The sequence below is a fragment of the Thalassophryne amazonica genome, chromosome 6 (genome assembly GCF_902500255.1).
Source record: "Thalassophryne amazonica chromosome 6, fThaAma1.1, whole genome shotgun sequence".
Taxonomy (NCBI): Eukaryota; Metazoa; Chordata; class Actinopteri; order Batrachoidiformes; family Batrachoididae; genus Thalassophryne; species Thalassophryne amazonica.
Window position 1 is genome coordinate 48856138 of NC_047108.1, and position 22379 is coordinate 48878516.

The window sequence follows — 22379 nt, forward strand, 5'->3', positions numbered from 1 at the left end:
TACCCAAGACGGACAGCAGGTGGCAGCAGTTGGTCGGAAAATTGAAAGGACAACGGAACGAACATCTGAATTAAACATGGAGAACTCACAGGACATTAACGGGCAGACCCCGTGTCTACAAAAGGGAACTGAGAATTTTAAAGTTTCTCTTCAAAATGAAAGTGAGAACACAGTGGAAGTCATGCAAGCAACAATTAAATGGCAAGAAAATCTGGTGGCTCATTCAGAGAGTAGAGGCCAGGACATGCCTGATGTGCCACGCCGCTCTGAAAGAATAAAAACACCAACTGAAAGGATGCTTGCTTATCAAAAGGAAGAATTAAATAATAAGGAAAAAAGACTTTTGTACTTATATGAACAGTGGAAAATGGAAGCACGTGCAGCAAGGAAAAAATTAAAATCAGACCTAAGTGAAATAATTCTGTCATCACTCGCACATATTAGAAAAGGGTAAAGATGACATCATGAAACTACTCTGAAATAAGGAGCTATGTGGCACCACCAGCAGATTTACGGAGAACAATTGACGCTTGTGAAGCAGTAACTCGTGACATTATGAAAATCATCTTTGAAAGATTATCTGGTGTTGATGGAGATTTTGAAGGAGAAGATGTAAGAAGTAATCTACGTGAGCTTCTAGATCGTGACTATGCGCTCTCCATATATGGTTCTGCTGCAAATTCAAATAGCACCCACCATTCCTCATCTTCTCACCTTGCATCGAAACAGGCTGAGGCAGCCGCAGAGCTGGCAGTGAAGGAGGTCGAGTACAAGATCGCTCAAGAGGAAAGAAAGCAGAAGGAAAGGATTAAGGCTTTGGAAGAACAACACAAGAAAGAAATGGAAATTCAAAGATCTGAGTTGGAGCGTCTGCAGGCTGAGAAAGAGGTGGAAGCAGCCCGAGTCAGGCTTGAAGCTTACGACAGACAAATAATACAGGTGGGAGACGTCCAATCAGTCAGAAGTGAGCAAGTCATCCCCAGCAGCGCATCTCAGCTGCCATCTAACACACCTACATCATCAGTAACCCCTAGTGTCGCTCAGCTTGCAAAGGCAGTTCAAGACAGCATAATGATGAACAGACTTCCTACACCAGAGCCGACGGTGTTCAATGGAGAGCCAATCCTCTTTATTGAATGGAAATCCTCCATGTCACTGATTGATCAAAAGGGCATCTCAGCTGCAGACAAACTGTATTACCTTAAAAGGTATGTGAGTGGTCCAGCTCGTAAATGCCTTGAAGGAACCTTCTTCAGAAATGATGAGGAAGCCTACCGAGATGCCTGGGAAAAGCTTAACCAGCGGTATGGCCAGACATTCGTTATTCAAAGAGCATTCAGAGAGGCTATCAGGTTGGCCAAAAATACAGTCTAAAGATGCTGAAGGGCTAAGACGCTTTTCAGATTTCACAAATGCGTGCATGCTTGCTATACCCCATGTAAAGGGCCTGGAAAATATTAAAGACTGTGAATAAAACCAAGGCTCACACAGAAACTGCCAGACTGGTTAGCTGCCAGGTGGAATCGCCATGTTACAAAGGCCCTGATGGAAGGTAAAGAGTTTCCCCGCTTCAATGATTTTGCTGCATTTCTTTCAGAAGAAGCAGAAGTTGCCTGTAACCCAGTCACCTCTATTCATGCACTCCGTTCTCTGGAGACAACAGGCGACAAAGGTAATCCAAAAGACAATAAAAGAAACAAGGCCAGTGTATTCAATACAAAAACGACTGTACAAAGAGATGAACAATGTACTCATAAAACACGCACGGGATCTCCATGCATGCTGTGCCAAGACACACATCAACTCCACAAGTGCCCAAACCTCATGAAAATGCCTCTGAAAAATCGAAGGTCATTTGTCAAGGACAATAAATTGTGCTATGGCTGTTTGAAACCAGGTCACGGTGTGAAGGACTGTAAATACCGCCTTACTTGTGACATATGTGCAAAAAGGCATCCAAGCTGCCTTCATGATGTAAATTACAGTAGTGATCTGAAAAGAGAAAGGCATATGAATATTGAAAATGCAGCACAAATTGACACATCAGAGACAACAACCGCCATGTCACTTAACATCGCCAGAGAAGGACAATCTGTCAAACACCTCAATGATAGTTCCAGTTGGGTGTCATCAACTGCAAATCCTTGCAAGGAAAAGCTTGTCTACGCACTACTGGACACACAAAGTGACACCGCCTTCATTGATCAGGATGTGAGCCATGAACTGCAAACCGATGTTTATCCAGTGAAACTAAAATTAACTACCATGATGGGAAAGAATACAGTTGTAAGCAGTGGAAAGGTGTGTGGTCTCGTGTCTGGGGCTACAGCTCTGCAACAGTTATCCAGCTCCCTCCTGCATACACGAAGGACTGTATTCCGGCAAACCGCAATCACATACCAACTCGTGAAACAGCCAAACGCTGGAGTCATTTATCACCAATTATCGATGAAGTCCCACCACTCCTCAGTTGTGAAGTAGCTCTCTTGATTGGTTATAACTGTCCCCGAGCCTTAGCACCAAGACAAGTGATACTAGGCCAAAATGATGAGCCTTATGCTGTGCAGACAGACTTAGGATGGAGTATAGTTGGCAGCTCAGAACCTTGTCTTGAGACTGATATGACAAGCAGCCTCTGTCACCGTGTCACTGTAAAAGAGATCCCTCCAGTAACTCCCATGGATGCAATTCGTGCATTGGAAAGTGACTTCAAAGAGGTCAGCAAAAATGACCGAACAGTGTCACAAGAGGATCTCATCTTCCTCGACAAACTCAAAAAGGGCATAAGGAAGACTGAACAAGGTCATTACAAAATGCCACTCCCCTTTAAGGAAAGACCACAGATGCCTGATAACAGACAGCTCGCAGAGGTCCGACTTAACCAACTCAAGAGGAAATTTGCCCGAGACGAGACATACAAGGAAGATTATGTCAAGTACATGAATGACATCATTCAAAGAGGTGATGCTGAGGAAGCTCAAGATGATGCATTTCCTGGTGAAACGTGGTATATACCACATCATGGCATTTATCACCCAAAGAAACCTGATAAGCTGCGTGTTTTTGACTGTTCAGCCAAGCATAAAGGAACCAGTCTCAATGAGCAACTCCTGACTGGACCAGACATGATCAACAATATGACAGGTGTTCTTCTACGCTTCCGGCAGCAAATAGCTCTAATGTGCGACATAGAGAAAATGTTTCACCAGTTTCAAGTCCAAGAGAATGATCGCAACTACCTGCTTCTTGTGGTGGAAAAATGGAGATACAAGCACACAGCCACAAGCGTACAGGATGACAGTACATCTGTTTGGTGCCGTCTCCTCCCCAGGGTGTGCAAATTATGGGCTAAAACACCTAGCCAATGAGAACAGTCTTGCGTTCCCACTAGGTTCTCAGTTCATAGCCAGAGACTTTTATGTGGATGTGGATGGAGTAACAAGTGCAAAGACCGTAGAAGATGGTATACGGCTGGCACAAGAGGCTCGTGAAATTTGTGCAAAGGGTGGTCTGCGGCTACACAAGTTTGTATCGAACAGCGATGCACTTCTAAACAGCATACCAGCATCAGAACATGCAAAGGACATCAAAACAAAGGACCTTGCTTTCTCTGAAACAACAGAGAGAGCACTGGGTATTCACTGGAGCATAGAAAGAGACTGCTTCACATTCAACTTTGTGCCAAGAGAACAACCTCCTACACGGCGTGGGATGTTGTCAACTGTAGCAACTATATACGATCCTTTGGGATTTGTCGCCCCCTACCTTCTCAATGGCAAAAAAATCCTGCAGGAGATGTGTCGTCAAGGTACTGGATGGGATGACCCACTGCCTGAACATCTAAGGCCACGGTGGGAGTGTTGGAGAAAAGATCTCATCAAACTAGAGAAATTGCAGATAGCTAGATGTTATGTGCCTGATGGCTTTGGAGAAGTGGTGAAAAGGGAACTGCATCATTTCTCAGATGCAAGCACCACTGGATACGGACAATGTTCATATCTAAGACTGATAAACAGTGACAGAGATGTTCACTGTGCTTTTGTCATGGGAAAGGCTCGTGCTCTCCCACAAAGGTCACCACCATCCCAAGGTTGGAACTCACTGCAGCAGCAGTCTCAGTCACAGTGAGTAGCCTGCTCAGAGAAGAACTACTGTATGACAATGTGGAAGAGTTCTTTTGGACAGATTCAAAGGTCATCCTAGGATACATAAATAACGAAGCAAGACGCTTCCACCCTTTGTCGCGAATAGAGTACAGAAGATTCGCATAGTACAGTCCCCAACACAGTGGTTTATGTTCCCACCTGTGAAAACTCTTGCAGGACAAGGCGTCCAGGGGAAACAACAATGGATGAACTACTGTCATCTGACTGGTTCACAGGTCCTAAATTCCTGTGGGAAAGGGAAATACACCACCACACCAAAGGAGGAGTATTAAACTTCCAATCGGAGATCCAGAAGTGAGGAAGGTGCAGATATTACACACCCAAACCACCGAACATGTGAGTCTTGCTGATCGACTGGTAAAGTTTTCACCTGGTCTCATGCCATCAGTGCTGTAGCACGTCTCAGACGCCGTCTGCTGAAGGATAAATCAAAGGCACACTCTACGTAAGTGAACGACAAAAGGCAGAGCTTGTAATCATCAAAGCTCTCCAAACGACAAGCTATCGGGAAGAAATAAAGTTACTAAGCAAAGGTAGACCATTACCGAGTAACAACAAACTGCACCCTCTTGACATGTTTTTGGACAGAGATGCTGTGCTCAAGGTGGGAGGACGACTGCACCACTCATCCCTTTCAAGCTTTTTCAAACACCCAACTGTCATTCCTCGAGAACATCATGTCGCAAAACTGATAATTGCACATTGCCATGAAAGGGTTAATCATCAAGGCAAAGGTATGACTGAATGAAATCCGATCCAATGGCTACTGGATTCCCAGACTGGGTCAAGCAGTTGCATCCTATGTTCGCCAGTGTGTGTTTTGTCGTAGACTTAGAAGACCTGTGGAATGTCAGAAAATGAGTAATCTCCCAGTGGAAAGAATGGAACCCTCTCCACCCTTTACCTACTGCGGCATGGATGTTTTGGTCCATTTCTGATAAACAAGGACGGAAAGAACACAAAAGATATGGTCTCCTCTTCACATGTTTCTATTCTCGTGCCATTCATGTTGAGATGTTGGATGATCTTACAACTGATGCATTTATCAATGGACTGCGATGCTTTATCGCATTACGGGGCTCGGTCAAACAGATTAAATGTGACCACGGTACCAATTTTGTAGGCGCCAAAAATGAATTGAATGCAGCTCTACAGGAAGTTGATGATGAGAGACTAGTAACTTTCCTCACAGAAAAGCAATGCGATTTTGTCTTCAATGCACCTCATGCAAGCCATGCTGGTGGAGTGTGGGAGCGACAGATAAGGACTGTGAGAAATATTCTGAACTATACACTCACTCAGCCTCTCGCCTAGTCGACTCAATGACACTTCCTTAAGGACCTTTTTGTACGAGGCAGCAGCGATCGTAAACAGCCGCCCACTCACAACAGACAACCTCAACGATCCGAACAGTTTGGAACCACTGACTCCTAATCACCTCATCACCATGAAGGCTACCACCGCTTTACCCCCCCCTGGAAGGTTTGTTCGGGAGGACCTGTATGGACAAAAGAGATGGCGCCAAGTGCAGTATCTGGCAGAGCAGTTCTGGAGCCGTTGGAGGAAGGAGTACCTCCACAACATCATGGTCAGACAACGATGGCACAGCCTAAGAGAAACATTCAAGTAGGTGATATAATATGGACATGGACGAAACACAACACGATCTATGTGGAGGCTCGGAAGAGTCTCAGAAACTGTAACAGACAAAGATGGGCTCGTAAGACGGGTGAAGGTATTGCTTGGAGATAAAAATCTGAGCAAAAGAGGTGAACGCGTGAGTAAGGTATCTGTGGTAGAACGCCCAGTTCACAAGTTGATTCTGCTATTAGAAGCTTGTTAAAGTTCAATATAAAATGCAGGAAGGTTATAAGTTCATAATTTTCTGTAAAAGGGTCATTTCATGTAAGGAAATAATTTGTGTATTAAGTTAAAGTGTGTTAAAACACCAAATTATTTGGTGGGAGTGTGATGACCCAAGGGTAAAGTTTATTTCCATTAGATGTTTTATTGTGCTTTTATTTTTGTACTTCCTTTCAACCCGGAAGTGTATCGAAAGGACAGTGTCAGAAGGTAACTTGACACAAGGTAAAAAAACGAGGAGGGTGAGCAAACACAAGGAGAAACGTGATGGAGCTCAAACGGGGAGAGAAAGTTTAATTTCGGTCGAAAGTGGCTACAAGCTCTTACGTTGGTTTGAGAACGGCAAAAAATCAATAAAACCCTTAAACCATCAGTCCGGGCTAACTGATTTCGACTGGAAGCTACACCTCTAATTTCCTGCTTTTACACTCAGATAAAACTGAAGTTATTGTACTTGGCCCCACAAATCTTAGAAACATGGTTGTCTAACCAGATCCTTACTCTGGATGGCATTACCCTGACCTCTAGTACTACTGTGAGAAATCTTGGAGTCATTTTTGATCAGGATATGTCATTCAAAGCGCATATTAAACAAATATGTAGGACTGCTTTTTTGCATTTACGCAATATCTCTAAAATTAGAAAGGTCTTAGAGTGATGCTGAAAAACTAATTCATGCATTTATTTCCTCTAGGCTGGACTATTGTAATTCATTATTATCAGGTTGTCCTAAAGTTCCCTAAAAAGCCTTCAGTTAATTCAAAATGCTGCAGCTAGAGTACTGACAGGGACTAGAAGGAGAGAGTATATCTCACCCATATTGGCCTCTCTTCATTGGCTTCCTGTTAATTCTAGAATAGAATTTAAAATTCTTCTTCTTACTTATAAGGTTTTGAATAATCAGGTCCCATCTTATCTTAGGGACCTCGTAGTACCATATCACCCCAATAGAGCGCTTCGCTCTCAGACTGCAGGCTTGTAGTTCCTAGGGTTTGTAAGAGTAGAATGGGAGGCAGAGCCTTCAGCTTTCAGGCTCCTCTCCTGTGGAACCAGCTCCCAATTCAGATCAGGGAGACAGACACCCTCTCTACTTTTAAGATTAGGCTTAAAACTTTCCTTTTGCTAAAGCTTATAGTTAGGGCTGGATCAGGTGACCCTGAACCATCCCTTAGTTATGCTGCTATAGACGTAGACTGCTGGGGGGTTCCATGATGCACGTTTCTTTCTTTTTGCTCTGTATGCACCACTCTGCATTTAATCATTAGTGATCGATCTCTGCTCCCCTCCACAGCATGTCTTTTTCCTGGTTCTCTCCCTCAGCCCCAACCAGTCCCAGCAGAAGACTGCCCCTCCCTGAGCCTGGTTCTGCTGGAGGTTTCTTCCCTGTTAACAGGAAGTTTTTCCTTCCCACTGTAGCCAAGTGCTTGCTCACAGGGGGTCGTTTTGACCGTTGGGGTTTTACATAATATTGTATGGCCTGCCTTACAATATAAGGCGCCTTGGGGCAACTGTTTGTTGTGATTTGGCGCTATATAAAAAAAATTGATTGAATTGATTGATTCTTCACTCCCTCCACTGGCTCCCCATTCACTGCCGTATTCAATACAAAGTCCTCCTGCACACGCATCACTCTATATGGTGCGGCCCCCACTTACCTCACTGAACTGCTCACACCACACACTTCCACTAGGACCCGGTCAGGCCAACAGCACTGTCTAGCTGTGCCCAGGACAGGGCTCAAGACCATGGGTGATAGGGCCTTCTCAGTGGCTGCTCCCCCTCTATGGAACGCCCTCCCAGACCATCTCAGGGCTCCACAGACGGTGGATGCTTTTAAAAAAGGACTCAAAACCTACCTTTTTACTCTGGCTTTTAGCTAAATAATTGCTACTGTTTTATCGCTCTTATTTTGATTTTATTGCTACTGTTTTATTGTTTTTACATTGATTTATAGTCTTTTGTGTTCTTCTGTTTTATACTGTAGCACTTTGGGATTTGGTGTCAAATGTAAAGTGCATTATAAATAAAATTTATTATTATTATTAAATTGAGGCACTTGAGAGAAAGTTATTTGTTGTGTAGCTTTGTGAAATGTATTTTACAAGTGGTGGTTTTGCCACATTACATTAATATAAAGAGTAAAACAAGGAAATAAAACTCCAGTTTGACAAATATGAAGCAAAAAGAAAGTACAGAAAGTACAATCTAAAATGTCAGTTTCCTTTAATATGACACTTTTTTCCATTCATCATAATTTGTTGAGACTTGCATAGCTCGGGCTTCAAACATCACCAAAGGAAGAAGAAGAACAAAAAACTAACACAGTATTACTCAGTTTTAAAGTGTAGCTGAAGGCTGCAGCTTCCAAAACCACCAAACTGAACAAGAACTAAAGATGTAAGAAGAAGAAAAAAAATGATGCTTCATGTTTTTCTCCAATATGAGAAGTTGAGAAACCTGAAGAAACATTTCCAGGGAATGAGAATCATCAAGGCAATCATCTAGTCCATATGTTGTGATGTTAGTGCAGTGTGACTCTGTGTTCCTGGTTTTCATCAGCAGCCGAGTCCTCCTCCTCGTCTTTGTGCAGCAGTAATGGCAGCTCCAGCTCTGAGCTCTTAGCACTGAGCTGCTTTAAAGAAGGGACCTTACCTGATGGGGATGGACACACAAACACACACACATATATATTTAAAAACAATTTACATTGGCCAGTGATTATTAATAGCTATGACGTGCAATCTGTGCATACATAAAAGGGGCACATCATATGAATAAATGTTGCATAATTTTGCACATTGTACATACAGCCAGGCAAGTACGTATTTCAACAATAAATATTTTGAATACACAACCACAATGGACTTCAAATAAAGTAGGAAAGATGTGTGTTGCTGTGTGGACTTTTAGCTTTAATTCAAAGCGTTTAAAAATATTGCATGAACCATTCAGTATTTACAGCCAGTTTTATGTGTTGTGCCTCCGTTGGACAATTAACTCAAAACAGTTTCAAAATGAGGTGTAATCTGTTCCCTCATTCTTCCAGGACAAAGAAGCCAGATAGAAGGTCTGGAGTTGATTCCAAATGTTGAATTTACATTTGGCAGCTGTTCAATGGAACTCTTAAAGATGTGTCAATGCAAGTGAAGGAGGCCATAATGAGGCTGAAAGGAAAAAATAAATCAGACTAGAAGAAGAAACTTTCAGAGTGGCCCAATCAATGTTTTGGAACATTCTTAAAAAGGATTGCACGAGTGAGCTCAGCAACACTCTGGAAGTCTGGAAGATCACAGAAGACAACTAAAGGAGAGGGCTGAAGAATTCTGACCTTCGTGAAGAAAAACCCCTTCAAAACATCTAAACAAGTCAGAAAGACTCCATAGAAGGTAGACTTATCACTGTCACAGTCTACAACCAAATGCAGCCAAATTGACAGGACAGTGCTTCACAGTGCAGATGGAAAATGACCCAAAACATGCTGCCAATTTTGCCAAAGCAACCCAAGAACTTCTCAAGTCAAAGAAATGGAATACTCTTCAATAGCAAAGTCAGAGCATGCTTTTTAATACATGAAGACAAAGTCAAGGCAGAAAGACAATCCCGCTCCACCCCATGCCCAAAAACAAAACCTGAAGTGAAGGAAGCTGCAGCCATGGCCTGGAAAAAGACCTCAAAGAGACTAGGGGATGTCCATGTTTCTCACCTTCAGTGAGTCATCAATTGCAAAGGTTTTCCATCCAGTTATTAACAATAATAACAATTTTTTTGTTTTTGTATGAATTACTTGGTTCTTTGAAAATGGAGGGATTCTGTATGATTCCCAGTGTGGGCAATGAAGGTACTGCAGGAGGGCCATGATAGATCATTAAAATAGTTTCACTGTTTGAGCTGTATTATCTGGAGCCTTCGTGCTCCTGGTAGGGTCTCCCATGGCAAACTGGTCTCAGGCGAGGAGCCAAACTAAGAATGATTCACAATGACTTCATAGAAAAATGAGGAAGAAACATGACCTGGCTCAGGGGAAGCCTGAGGCCCCCATCTGGAGCCAGGCTTAGATGGAGGGCCCGTGAGCAAGCGGCCTGTTGGCTGGCTTGCCACAGATCCTGGAAGGCCATAGCCCGAAAAAGGCAACGTGGATGACCACCCGCAGGGTGAACCAATGGGATCGGGTGCACTTTCCCATGGGTGGCAGTCAAAGTCGAGGGCCATGATGGACCAGAACCGAGTGGCAAAGGAGAATGAAAATTCATTCTTGGAGAATGAAACATCACCTCGCTGTGGGGGAAGGAGCTTGTGTGGGAGGTGGAGCGCTACCAGTTAGATCTGGTGGGCCTAGCCTCCGCGCACAGCCTCGGCTCCAGAACCACTCTCCTTGATAGGGGTTGGACCTTAATCTTCTTTGGAGTTGCCAAGTTCAATGCACACGTGGGCAATGACAGAGATACCTGGAGAGGGATGACTGGGGGGAACGATCTTCCTGATCTAAACCTAAGTGGTCATTTGCTATTGTACTTCTGTGCTAATCATGGGCTGTCCATATCGAACACCATGTTCTAACATAAGGATGCTCAAAAATGTACACTGTACCAGAGTACCCTAGGCTGAAGGTTGATAAGGGATAGAGAAATATTTTTTGAGGATACTGGTCAGGACCAGTAGCACCAATTTTGTTACTGGTCCTCCTTGTCCAAGGTAGTGGTCCCAGGTTTTTGGAAGCTCAGAGCATCCGACAGTGAGCCGGCGAGTCTCAGTATAGCATTAACTATCACATCATGCGCATGTGGCCTGAAGGTCTTTGGTACCTCAAAGGGCGGCAACCCTCGAACACCGTGGTGGACACCAGTGGTCAGGGAAGCTGTCCGACAAGGAGTGCTTCTGGCATATGCTATCTCAGAGGACTCCGGAGGCAGATGCAAGGCACGGAGAGGCTCGAAGGGTGGCAGCCTCTGCTGTGAGGGAGGCAAAATGGCAGGTGTGGGAGGAGTTCGGAGTAACCAAACCTACCACCCCTGGTTCTCAAGACCAGGCACCTAGGTGGCTCTGTCTCTTCTTTCTTCCTCTTTTTTCTCTCTTTTTTTCCTTTCTTCTCTTTTTTAATATTTAGGAGTACCTTAGTATACACTAGTAGAGTTCCACCTTAGATTTGGAATGTATAATACAAGATATACCTTACTGAATTTTCATGGAGAAGGACTTTTGGTCAGCACCAAGGTGCTTCTGGCAGACCGTACGGCATCTCAGGAGAGGAAAACGGGGAACCATCCAAGCTGTTTATAGTAAAGATGGGACTCTGTTGACCTCAATTGAGGAGGTAATCGGACACTGGAAGGAACTCCTCCTGAAGTCACTGAAAGTGAAACAACTCCACAGTGGCAAAGTTCCAGAAATGCTGAAGGCTCTGGGTGTGGAGGGACTGTCTTGAATTAGATGTCTCTTCAATATTGTGTTGAGGTCTGGGACAGTGCCTAAGGAGTGGTAAATTGAGGTGGTGGTCCCCATATTTAAAAAAGGGGACCAGAGAGCATGTGTCAATTACAGGGGCATCACACTACTCAGCCTCCCAGGTAAAGTCTACTCCAGGGTGCTGGAAAGGAGGGTTCGGCTGACAGTCAATCCTCAGATTGAAGAGGAATAATGTGGTTCCATCCGGGCCGTGGAACAACCGACCAGTTGTTCACTCTCACAAGGATCCTGGAGGATGCCTGGGAGTATGCACATCCAGTCTACATATGTTTTTTTGGGACTTTGAGAAGGTGTATGATCACTGAGTATCCCGAGAAATACTGTGGCAGTGCTGTGGGAGTATGGAGTTAGGGGATCCCTTCTCAGAGCCATCCAATCTCTGTACTCACAAAGCGAGAGCTGTGTTCTGGTGCTCAGCAGTAAGTCGGACTCGTTTCCAGTGGGAGTTGGCCTTCACCAGGGCTATGCCTTGTCACCAATCCTGTTTGTGATATTCATGGACAGGATATCAAGGTGTAGTGGGAGGGGGTCTTCAGTTTGGTGGGCTCAAAGTCTCATCACTGCATTTTGCAGATGATACGGCCTTGTTGGCTTCACTGGCCTGTGACCTCCAGCACTCACTAGGTTGGTTCACAGCCAAGACTGAAGCAGCTTGGATGAAGTTCAGCACCTCTAAATCTGTAGCCATGGTTCTCAGCAGGAAACTGATGGATTTCCTACTTCAGGTAGGGAATGCAGTCTTGCCCCAAGTGAAGGATTTCAAGTACCTCAGGGGCTTGTTCACGATTGAGGGGACAATGGAGTGTGAGACCGGATGGAGAATCGGTGCAGCGGAGACAGTATTGCATTCGCTCTGCGGTGCCGTTGTGATGAAAATGGAGCTGAGCCAAAAGGTGAAGCTCTTGATGTACTGGTCAATCTTCATTCCTATTCTCACCTATGGTCATGATGGTTGGGTCATGACTGAAAGAACTGGATCACGGGTACAAGCATCTGAAATGGGCTTCCTCGGGAGGGTGGATGGTGTCTCGCTTAGAGATAAGGTGAGAAGTTCGGTCATCTGTGGGGGGGAGTAGAGCTGCTGCTGCTTCACGTTGAAAGGAGCCAGCTGAGGTGGTTCTGGCATCTGGTAAGGATGCCCCCTGGGCACCTCCCTAGGGAAGTGTTCCAGGCACATTCATCTGGGAGGAAATCCCAGAGAAGACCCATGACTAGGTGGAAGGATTATATCTCAACACTGGCCTGGGAATGCCTCTGTGTCCCGCAGTCAGAGGGTTAATGTGGCCTGGAAAAAGGAAGTTTAGGGTCCCCTGCCGGAGCTGTTGCCCCCGCAACCCAATTTCAGATGAGTCATTGATATATAGTATTCTGTGTAAATCAAAGGTGAATAAAGGTTTGAGTGGGTCCCAGATGATTCGTTCGTTTGGGAATAGCTGCTTTGCTGGTTAATGCAATATTTTTTTGTAAAACTCTTTGAATTCAAAGTGGAAGTCTGCACTTAAATTCGATCTTGACTGTTTCATTTCAACTCCAATGTACAGACACAAAAACTTGTCACTGCCCAAATACTTCTGGACTCAATTCCAGGTTACATTTAATAAACTGCTTCAACGTGAGATTACGTCAACATGCTATACCATATTTGATCTGTTATTTTATAAGTGTAAACAGTGTAAACATCATTGAAATGATAAGAACTCTTACTTTTGGAATAGTAAGCCTTTAGTGCCACATGCAAGGAAATGCCAGACAAACACACAGCAAATCCCAGCCAATTAAGTGCACTCATTTTGTCTCCCATCACACGTGCTGCCAAAAGTAGAGTACATACCTCCTACAAGAAAAAGAAAATCAAAACGAAAAACAAGACTGTTGATAAGGTAGGACAAAAACTATCTGAGCACCGTAACAATGTAATTCTCATCACATTGGAAAACTACACTGCATGACATATTAAAACTAAATCAAACAATTAAATAATAATTAAAAAATTGGGGCCAATACTCTAAGTTCTTAAATCCATGAATCAGAAAAAAAACTACATGAGGCAAGACTGGAAGGAGGATATAAAATCAGAATTGGAAAAAAAGACTTTGGAAATTCAAAACTGGTGTTGTGTATTCATTGTCAAGAAAACGATATAACCATGGAGGGGTTGTTGACCTTCTCAACCAAGAGTCTGTGTCCAGGGATGTCTTTGGAGGAGAACCAAACTTGATGACCTGTGCAGTTGTTAAGATTGGGGGTTCTGACAAATGCAAAGGTGACAATAAAGTGATGGAAAGGTCATGAGCTGCCACCTTATCGTGGTGGGGGAGTTTGCGTACCCGGATGATCCTAGGAGCTATGTTGTCGGGGGCTTTGTGCTCCCTGTAGGGTCTCCCAAGGCAAACAGGTCCTAGGTGACGGGTCAGACTAAGGGCAGTTCAGAACCTCCATGACCAGTAAAAGATCAAGGACCGAGACGTCGCCCGGTATGGCGGAGCCGGGGTCCCACCCTGGAGCCAGGCCTGGGGTTGGGGCTCGCGCGCGAGCGCCTGGTGGTCGGGACTTGGCCCATGGGGCCCGGCCGGGCTCAGCCCGAAAGAGCGATGTGGGTCCGCCCTCCTGTGGGTTCACCACCTGCAGAGGGGGCCATGGGGGTCGGGTGCAGAGAGGATTGGGTGGCAGTCGAGGGCGGGTGGCCCGGCGGCCCAGTCCACGCTCACAGCCCCTGGCTGTTGGGACGTGGAATGTCACCTCGCTAGGGGGGAAGGAGCCTGAGCTTGTACGGGAGGTTGAGAGATACCGACTAGAGATAGTCGGGCTCACCTCCACGCACAGCTTGGGCTCTGGTACCCAACTCCTGGAGAGGGGCTGGACGCGTCATTGTTCTGGCGTCGCCCACGGGGAGAGGCGGAGAGCTGGGGTCGCATTTCTTATTGCTCCCCAGCTCAGTCGCCAAGTGTTGGAGTTCACTCCGGTGAACGAGAGGGTCGCGTCCCTACACCTTCGGGTTGGGGACAGGTCTCTCACTGTTGTCTCAGCCTACGGGCCGAGCAGCAGTGCAGAGTACCCGACCTTCCTGGAGTCCCTGGGAGGGGTACTAGGTAGCGCTCCGACTGGGGACTCCATTGTTCTCCTGGGGGATTTCAACGCCCACGTGGGCGGCGACAGTGAGACCTGGAGGGGGGTGATCGGGAAGCACGGCCTCCCCGATCTGAACCCGAGTGGTGTTCAGTTGTTGGACATCTGTGCTAGTCACAGTTTGTCCATCACGAACACCATGTTTGAGCACAAGGGTGTCCATAAGTGCACGTGGCACCAGGACACCCTGAGCCGGAGGTCGATGATCGACTTTGTAGTCATATCATCTGACCTTCGGCCACGTGTCTCGGACACTTGAGTGAAGAGAGGGGCAGAGCTGTCGACTGATCACCACCTGGTGGTGAGTTGGATCCGCTGGGAGGGGAGGAAGCCGGTCAGACCTGGCAGGCCCAAACATATCGTGAGGGTCTGCTGGGAATGACTGGTGGAACCCTCTGTCAGCGAGGTCTTCAACTCCCACCTCCGGAAGAGCTTCTCCCAGATCCTGGGGGAGGTTGGAGACATGGAGTCCGAGTGGACCATGTTCTCCACCTTCACTGTCGATGCAGCTACTCGTAGCTGTGGTTGCAAGGTCTCTGGTGCCTGTCGCGGCGGCAATCCCCGAACCCGGTGGTGGACACCAGAAGTAAGGGATGCCGTCAAGCTGAAGAAGGAGTCCTACTTATCTTTGTTGGTAGGTGGGACCCCAGAGGCAGCTGACAGGTACCAGCAGGCCAAGCGTGCCGCAGCCCGTGCGGTCACAGAGGCAAAAACTCAGGTCTGGGAGGAGTTCGGGGAGGCTATGGAGGAGGACTATCGGTCGGCCTGGAAGAGATTCTGGCAAACCGTCCGACGCCTCAGGAGGTGGAAGCAGCTCTCCACCAGCACTGTTTACGGTGCGGGTGGGGAGTTGTTGACCCTGACTGGGGATGTTGTTGGGCGGTGGAAGGAGTACTTCGAGGATCTCCTCAATCCCATCGTCACGTCTTCCGAAGAGGAAGCAGAGACATCCTTACCCCACAAAGTGAGATCTTGCATGGAATACCAGACAGTCATCTTGTTTCTTCCACTTTCTAATAAATAATCATAATAGTTGTCTTCTACCAAGCTGCTTGCCTGTTGTCCCAGCCCAGCCTTGTGCAGGTCTACAGTTTTGTCCCTGGTGTCCTTAGACAGCTCTTTGGTCTTGGCTATGGTGGACAGGTTGGAGTGTGATTGATTGAGTGTGTGAACAGGTGTCTTTTATATGGGTAACAAGTTCAAACAGGTGCAATTAATACAGGTAAAGAGTGCAGAATAAGAGGGCTTCTTAAAGAAAAATTAACAGGTCTGTGAGAGACAGACAGAATTCTGGCTGCCTGGTAGGTGTTCAAATACTCATTTGCAGCAGTAACATACAAATAAATTATTAAAAAAAATCATACATTGTGATTTCCGGAATTTTTTTTAGATTATGTCTCTCACAGTGGACATGCACCTAAGATGAAAATTTCAGACCCCTCCATGATTTCTAAGTGGGAGAACTTGCAAAACTGCAGGGTGTTCAAATACTTATTTTCCTCACTGTAGCTGTCCCTCAACCTCTTTGGCAATAAACCTTGCTCCTGATATAATTTTTATTTTAATTTAATGTGAAGGATTTACATAAAAGAAAAGGGGGTGTTCACAATAATAGTAGCATCTGCTGTTGACGCTACAAACTCAAAACTATTATGTTCAAACTGCTTTTTTAGCAATCCTGTGAATCACGTAACTAGTATTTAGTTGTATAACCACAGTTTTTCATGATTTCTTTACATCTGCGAGGCATTAATTTTGTTGGTTTGGAACCAAGATTTTGCTCGTTTACTAGTGTGCTTGGGGTCATTGTCTTGTTGAAACACCCATTTCAAGAGCATTTCCTCTTCAGCATAAGGCAACATGACCTCTTCAAGTATTTTGACATACCCAAACTGATCCATGATACCTGGTGTGCAATATATAGGCCCAACACCATAGTAGGAGAAACATGCCCATATCATGATGCTTGCACCACTATGCTTCACTGTCTTCACTGTGAAGTGTGGCTTGAATTCAGAGTTTGAGGGTTGTCTCACAAACTGTCTGCGGCCCTTGGACCCAAAAAGAACAATTTTACTCTCATCAGTCCACAAAATATTCCTCCATTTCTTTTTAGACCAGTTGATGTGTTCTTTGGCAAATTGTAACCTCTTCTGCACGTCTTTTATTTAACAGAGGGACTTTGCGGGGGATTATTGCAAATAAATTAGCTTCACACAGGCGTCTAACTGTTACAGCACTTACAGGTAACTCCAGACTGTCTTTGATCATCCTGGAGCTGATCAATGGGTGAGCCTTTGCCCTTCTGGTTATTCTTCTATCCATTTTGATGGTTGTTTTTCATTTTCTTTCACGTGTATGTTTTTTTTTTTTTTTTGTCCATTTTAAAGCATTGGAGATCATTGTAGATGAACAGCCTATAATTTTTTGCACCTGCGTATAAGTTTTCCCCTCTCCAATCAACTTTTTAATCAAACTACGCTGTTCTTCTGAACAATGTCTTGAACGTCCCATTTTCCTCAGGCTTTCAAAGAGAAAAGCATGTTCAACAGGTGTTGGCTTCATCCTTAAATAGGGGACACCTGATTCACACCTGTTTGTTCCACAAAATTGATGAACTCACTGACTGAATGCCACACTACTATTATTGTGAACACCCCCTTTTCTTTTCTTTTTTACTAATAGCCCAATTTCATAGCCTTAAGAGTGTGCATATCATGAATACTTGGTCTTGCTGGATTTGTAAGAATCTACTGAATCTACTGGTACTTGTTTCCCATGTGACAATAAGAAATATATTCAAAACCTGGATTAATCTTTATAGTCACATAGCACTACTATTATTCTGAACACTACTGTATATTATTTATTTTTAATGGTATAAGGGGAGAGTGCTTACAAGCCTTGCTTTCACCTTCACCCTTTCGGCCACACGGGTTCTTTGTACATTGTTCCTTTTACGTTTTGTTATTGGCTTTGTTGTTGCTCAGCTGTGTGCCGGATAAATAAATTCATTCATTCAAATTTCATCTTGGATTGTCACAGCACTGCACAGTGATGCACTTCCTTCCAGGCACTTTCTTTGCCTCCTTTTTATTGCCTAAACACATTTGCGTACACAAACAGGAATCATATACAGTCAAGCAGGTGTACTACAAAGTGAGATACTGAGGCTTTCAATACAAAGGCTGCAACTGGAGGTAACTGGTACCATGATGGTGCTTCTCAGCTTTATTTGTTAATGGATTTTTTTTTTTACTGCTGATTTTTAAAATATGCAAGATGATATATCTATTTTACTATAAATGCACTCAATCCTAGCGGTCACTGGGTGATGAATGCTGGAATGAATGAATGAATCCACTCAATGTTCCCAGCATTCAGAGCTCTACAACTGCCAAGCTCATTCCAAATTAGTAGAAAGTGCATTTATATGTTTGACTATTATGATTGGGCATGTTAATATGGTAACACAACAGATGTAGTGCTAATTTAAATTTTTGTACATTTCTTCAAGGATTTTAACCAGTCTCCTCCCCCTGCCCCCATTCCCTTTATTCATCTGTATTTTTCTGCTTACAGGTTTGGGTTCCACCTTCAAATTGTTCACAAACAACAAATTACATGCTGCTGAATAACATTGTCAGGCTATGTGACAATATCAGAATGTGCATCTTTTGGACATTATAATAGGTCTATGCTAGGCTCACTGTTTAGCCTATCTGGAGCTGGCTAACTATTTGTAATGTTATTTCTCTTTATATAGTACCAGTCAGCAGTTTGGGCACACTTTCTCTCAGTAGGCCTGTGAAATAATGAGCTGTATTCAATTGAATGGGAAAGTGTGCTCAAACGTCTGACTGAGACTGTATGTCAGCCTGTCTATCAAACATTGACAATATTGATGTCTAAGACCAACATTTATAAGGAACATAGCACAGTATTTATCATAAAGGTGCTCTGAATTCCTCCCACTTCCAAAGACATGCAGTTTAGGTTAATTTGATATTTTAAATTGACTATAGGTGTGAGTAAGAGTGTAAATTTGTCTGTTTGTCTATATGTGGTCTTGTAGTAGGCTGGTGGCCTGTCCAGGGTGTATCTCTCACCCAATAACCAATGGACTAGGCTCCAGCTCATACTTGACCCTTAATTGGAATAAGCCGGTTTAGAAAATAAATGAATGCTTATCACGTTTTACTTCCTCTGGTTGGTAGCAAGCAGACCGCACCACATATTCATTTAACCGGAAGTGAACTCATTACCAGAAAATATTTAATTTTGTTGCAAAAGAATGAAAACATTACATGATTAATCAGTTACCATTATTTCAAACACATATTTCTGTTCCGGAAGATTAAAAAAAAATATTACTTTATTGGTTTTGTTCCTTGTGATACTTGATTCTGGGTTTTGAAAAGTTCCCGGTTCAGCGCCAGCCCTACCCATGCTATTATGTAATGCTGAGTTGCATCAGCAAGGACATCTGACAGAAAACTTTTGCCAAATCAACCTCGGATCTACTGTGGCAACCCTGACTGAAACAACGGAGAAGCTGAAGGGACTTTTTATTTTCATTCACTGAACTAGTTCAACGTTTTGATTCTTCTATGGGTGTTCAAAGCAAATTTTAAAATCATAGTTCCCCAAAACACCAAACATACTCACTGAACTCTGTTTAATTGGCTGTTAGTCACCTATACACACAGTTAATATTTACCTTAAAGATCCCTGATATGGATAAAGTGAGGCCGGAGGTTTGTGAGACTAGCAGGAACTCGGAGAACCCGAGACCAAAGGCCAGTGTACCGCCAATGCTTAGAGTGAGGAGTGAATACAGGACAGGTGAGAGCTCTGTCACCCGGAATAACTTTTCTGAGGTGATGAGGTTCAGCCCTGGGGACAGACAGAGGTGAGATAATCAGAAAAAAAAGAGGTCTAAAAATGGTCAAACAGACATAACATGAATAGCAATCAGAGCCAGACAGCACATGATGAATTTATGGGGTAGAGACAGGATTTATTCAGTCATAGCAATGTGTCGGTGACACACCGCAAAGCCCAATTAATCCCAGAGAATGCAGGAAAAGATTTCATTGATAACCAGAGCACCGCGCTCACAGAGGGCAAACCTCCACCAACACTAATTTCCAATTCCACGAACTTTTACCTTGGGAAAAATTGCAAGGTCAAAGTCCTGTGAGAAGTGGCTTTTCACAAGCTAAATTAGATGTGATCAAATGTCAGGAGTATGTATTCAGTTCATGCATTTGAATCAAAGTTATTTTGTGGTGTATGTTTTTTTTTATTATTTCTCGGTTATCCCTGCTATGCACAATTTCTCATTGTTTTTTTTGGCACTTGGTTTCTGACTGATAAGTGGAAGACAGAGAAACAGGCATGAAATTGGAACCTCCATTCAGTTTTGGTGATGCAGGTAAACCTATAACAGAAAAATGAGAGTGACTGAGGCACTTTTGATTGCAATATAATGCAAAATCTAAAAATGTGCTTTTCAGTATTAAAATCAAATGTCCACAAAATCCACAATCTGGATCAGTTCCAGATCAAACTTTGTCAGTTGACAAAGGATACCATCCTACAACCCCAATTCCAATGAAGTTGGGACATTGTGTAAAATGTAAATAAAAACATAAAAACATTGCAAATATTTGCTCATTTTGAAATGGATGCCTGCAACACGTTTCAAAAAAGCTGAGACAATGGCAACAAAAGACTGGGAAAGTTGATGAATGCTCAAAGAACACCTGTTTGGAACATTCCACAGGTGAACAGGTTAGTTGGAAATAGGTGAGTGTCATGATTGGGTATAAAAGGAGCATCCCCGAAAGGCTCAGCCGTTCACAAGCAAAGATGGGGCGAGGATCACCACTTTGTGAACAACTGCGTGAAAATATAGTTTAAAAACGTTTGTCAATGTTCAATTTCAAGAAATTTAGGGATTCCATCATCTACCATCCATAATATAATCAGAAGATTCAGAGAATCTGGAGAACTTTCTACACGTAAGCAGCAAGGCCGAAAACCAACATTGAATGCCCGTGACCTTCGATCCCTCAGGCGGCACTGCATTAAAAACCGACATCTTTGTGTAAAGGATCTTACCGTGTGGGCTCAGGAACACTTCAGAAAACCACTGTCAGTTAACACAGTTCGTTGCTACATCCTCAAGTGCAAGTTAAAACTCTACCATGTAAAGTGAAAGCCATACATCAACAAGATCCAGAAACGCCACCGCCTTCTCTGGGTTCGAGCTCATTTGAAATAGATAGACGCAAAGTGAAAAAGTGTGCTGTGGTCTGATGAGTCCACGTTTCAAATTGTTTTTGGAAATCATGGACGTTGTGTCCTCTGGACAAAAGAGGAAAAAGACCTTCCAGATTGTTACCAGCGTAAAGTTCAAAAGCCAGCATCTGTGATGGTATGGAGGTGTGTTAGTGCCCATGGCATGGGCAACTTACACATCTGTGATGGCACCATCAATGCTGAAAGGTACATCCAGGTTTTGGAGCAACACATGCTGCCATACAAGCAACATCTTTTTCAGGGACGTCCCTGCTTATTTCAACAAGACAATGCCAAGCCACATTCTGCACATGTTACAGCGTAACATGTGACTTCGTAGCGTGACTTCGTAGTAAAAGAGTGCGGGTACTAGACTGCCTGCAGTCCAGACCTGTCGCCCATTGAAAATGGGTGGCGCATTAGGAAGCGCAAAATACGACAACAGAGAGCCCGGAATGTTGAACAACTGAAGTCCTACATCAAGCAAGAATGGGGTCTAGGACCCACGGGGCCCCAGAAACCAAATTAATTTTTATATCTAATGATACATTTGCAGCATCTCCTGGAAGAAGTTCATATTTAACTGATCCTAGACTCAACCTTCCATTTGAACTACCAATGATAATGTTAAAATAATAGAATATGACATGGAAGTAGGACCTGGAATGATTTTCCTTTTAATTGTAAACCAAATTATGCATTAACTCAGAACAATTAAACTACATGAAATTCATGAAGACTGGAAAGACTGTTAAAGCATTTCAAAAACCACAGCTCAAGCTTGTGGAATATTTTGAAAATCATGGTAAGTCACTTATATTCTTACGTAAATTCTTGTGAATCCATTCAAAGCCACAATGTCTTTTTTTCCAATAAAATAAAGTCTAGATTAATAATAATAATAAAAAAAGTCACATAATCTTGTCTGATATCCTGTTTGAACAGCACAATGTTTATTTTCCAGGGAGGTAAAAATTCTTACCATGTTTCCTGATGGCACAAGAGCAGTTTGCTTTTCCCGTTTCTTTTATCTTTCGGATGTGTTCATTAAGAATACTACTACTAAATTCAACCCAGCGCCAATTCCACAGATTCTCGATTCCATAGCCAACTTTTTTAAAGCACGTTTCTCGCCATCTTCCCTCTGTCCAACGTCACTCTGTGACACAGACATACCGCAAAATACTTGTGATGCCCACATGCTACATTTAGCTTAAGAACAGCATCTTGCAGCAACCACACAGCATCACCATAGCAACCAACCAGCCCCGCTTTACGACAGCTTGAATGAGGCATTTTTCTCCAGAGTTCCGCGGATACTAGGCATGTGAATCTCATCACTGACAATGATTCGATAGGCATCTCAATACACTACCAGCAATACGATACATATAGCGATACGTGACGACACGATTCACCCCGTTCCTGATCTGATGTGATTTGATATGTATTTGA

The 22379-nt window shown here is 43.9% G+C and overlaps 1 protein-coding gene across 2 annotated transcripts in view; it reads right to left on the bottom strand.

Moving 5' to 3' along the window:
- Nucleotides 1-8230: 8230 nt before the first annotated feature.
- The window catches only part of slc35c2 (solute carrier family 35 member C2), a 45939-nt gene continuing 31790 nt past the window's right edge, over nt 8231-22379 (bottom strand). For both annotated transcript variants that reach the window (XM_034172140.1, XM_034172139.1), the window contains exons 8-10: nt 19339-19514; nt 13197-13326; nt 8231-8681 (exon numbers count right to left, since the gene is read on the bottom strand). In XM_034172140.1, coding sequence (XP_034028031.1) covers nt 8551-8681; nt 13197-13326; nt 19339-19514 — 437 coding nt within the window. In that variant the 3' untranslated portion in view covers nt 8231-8550. The remainder of the gene's footprint in view (nt 8682-13196; nt 13327-19338; nt 19515-22379) is intronic.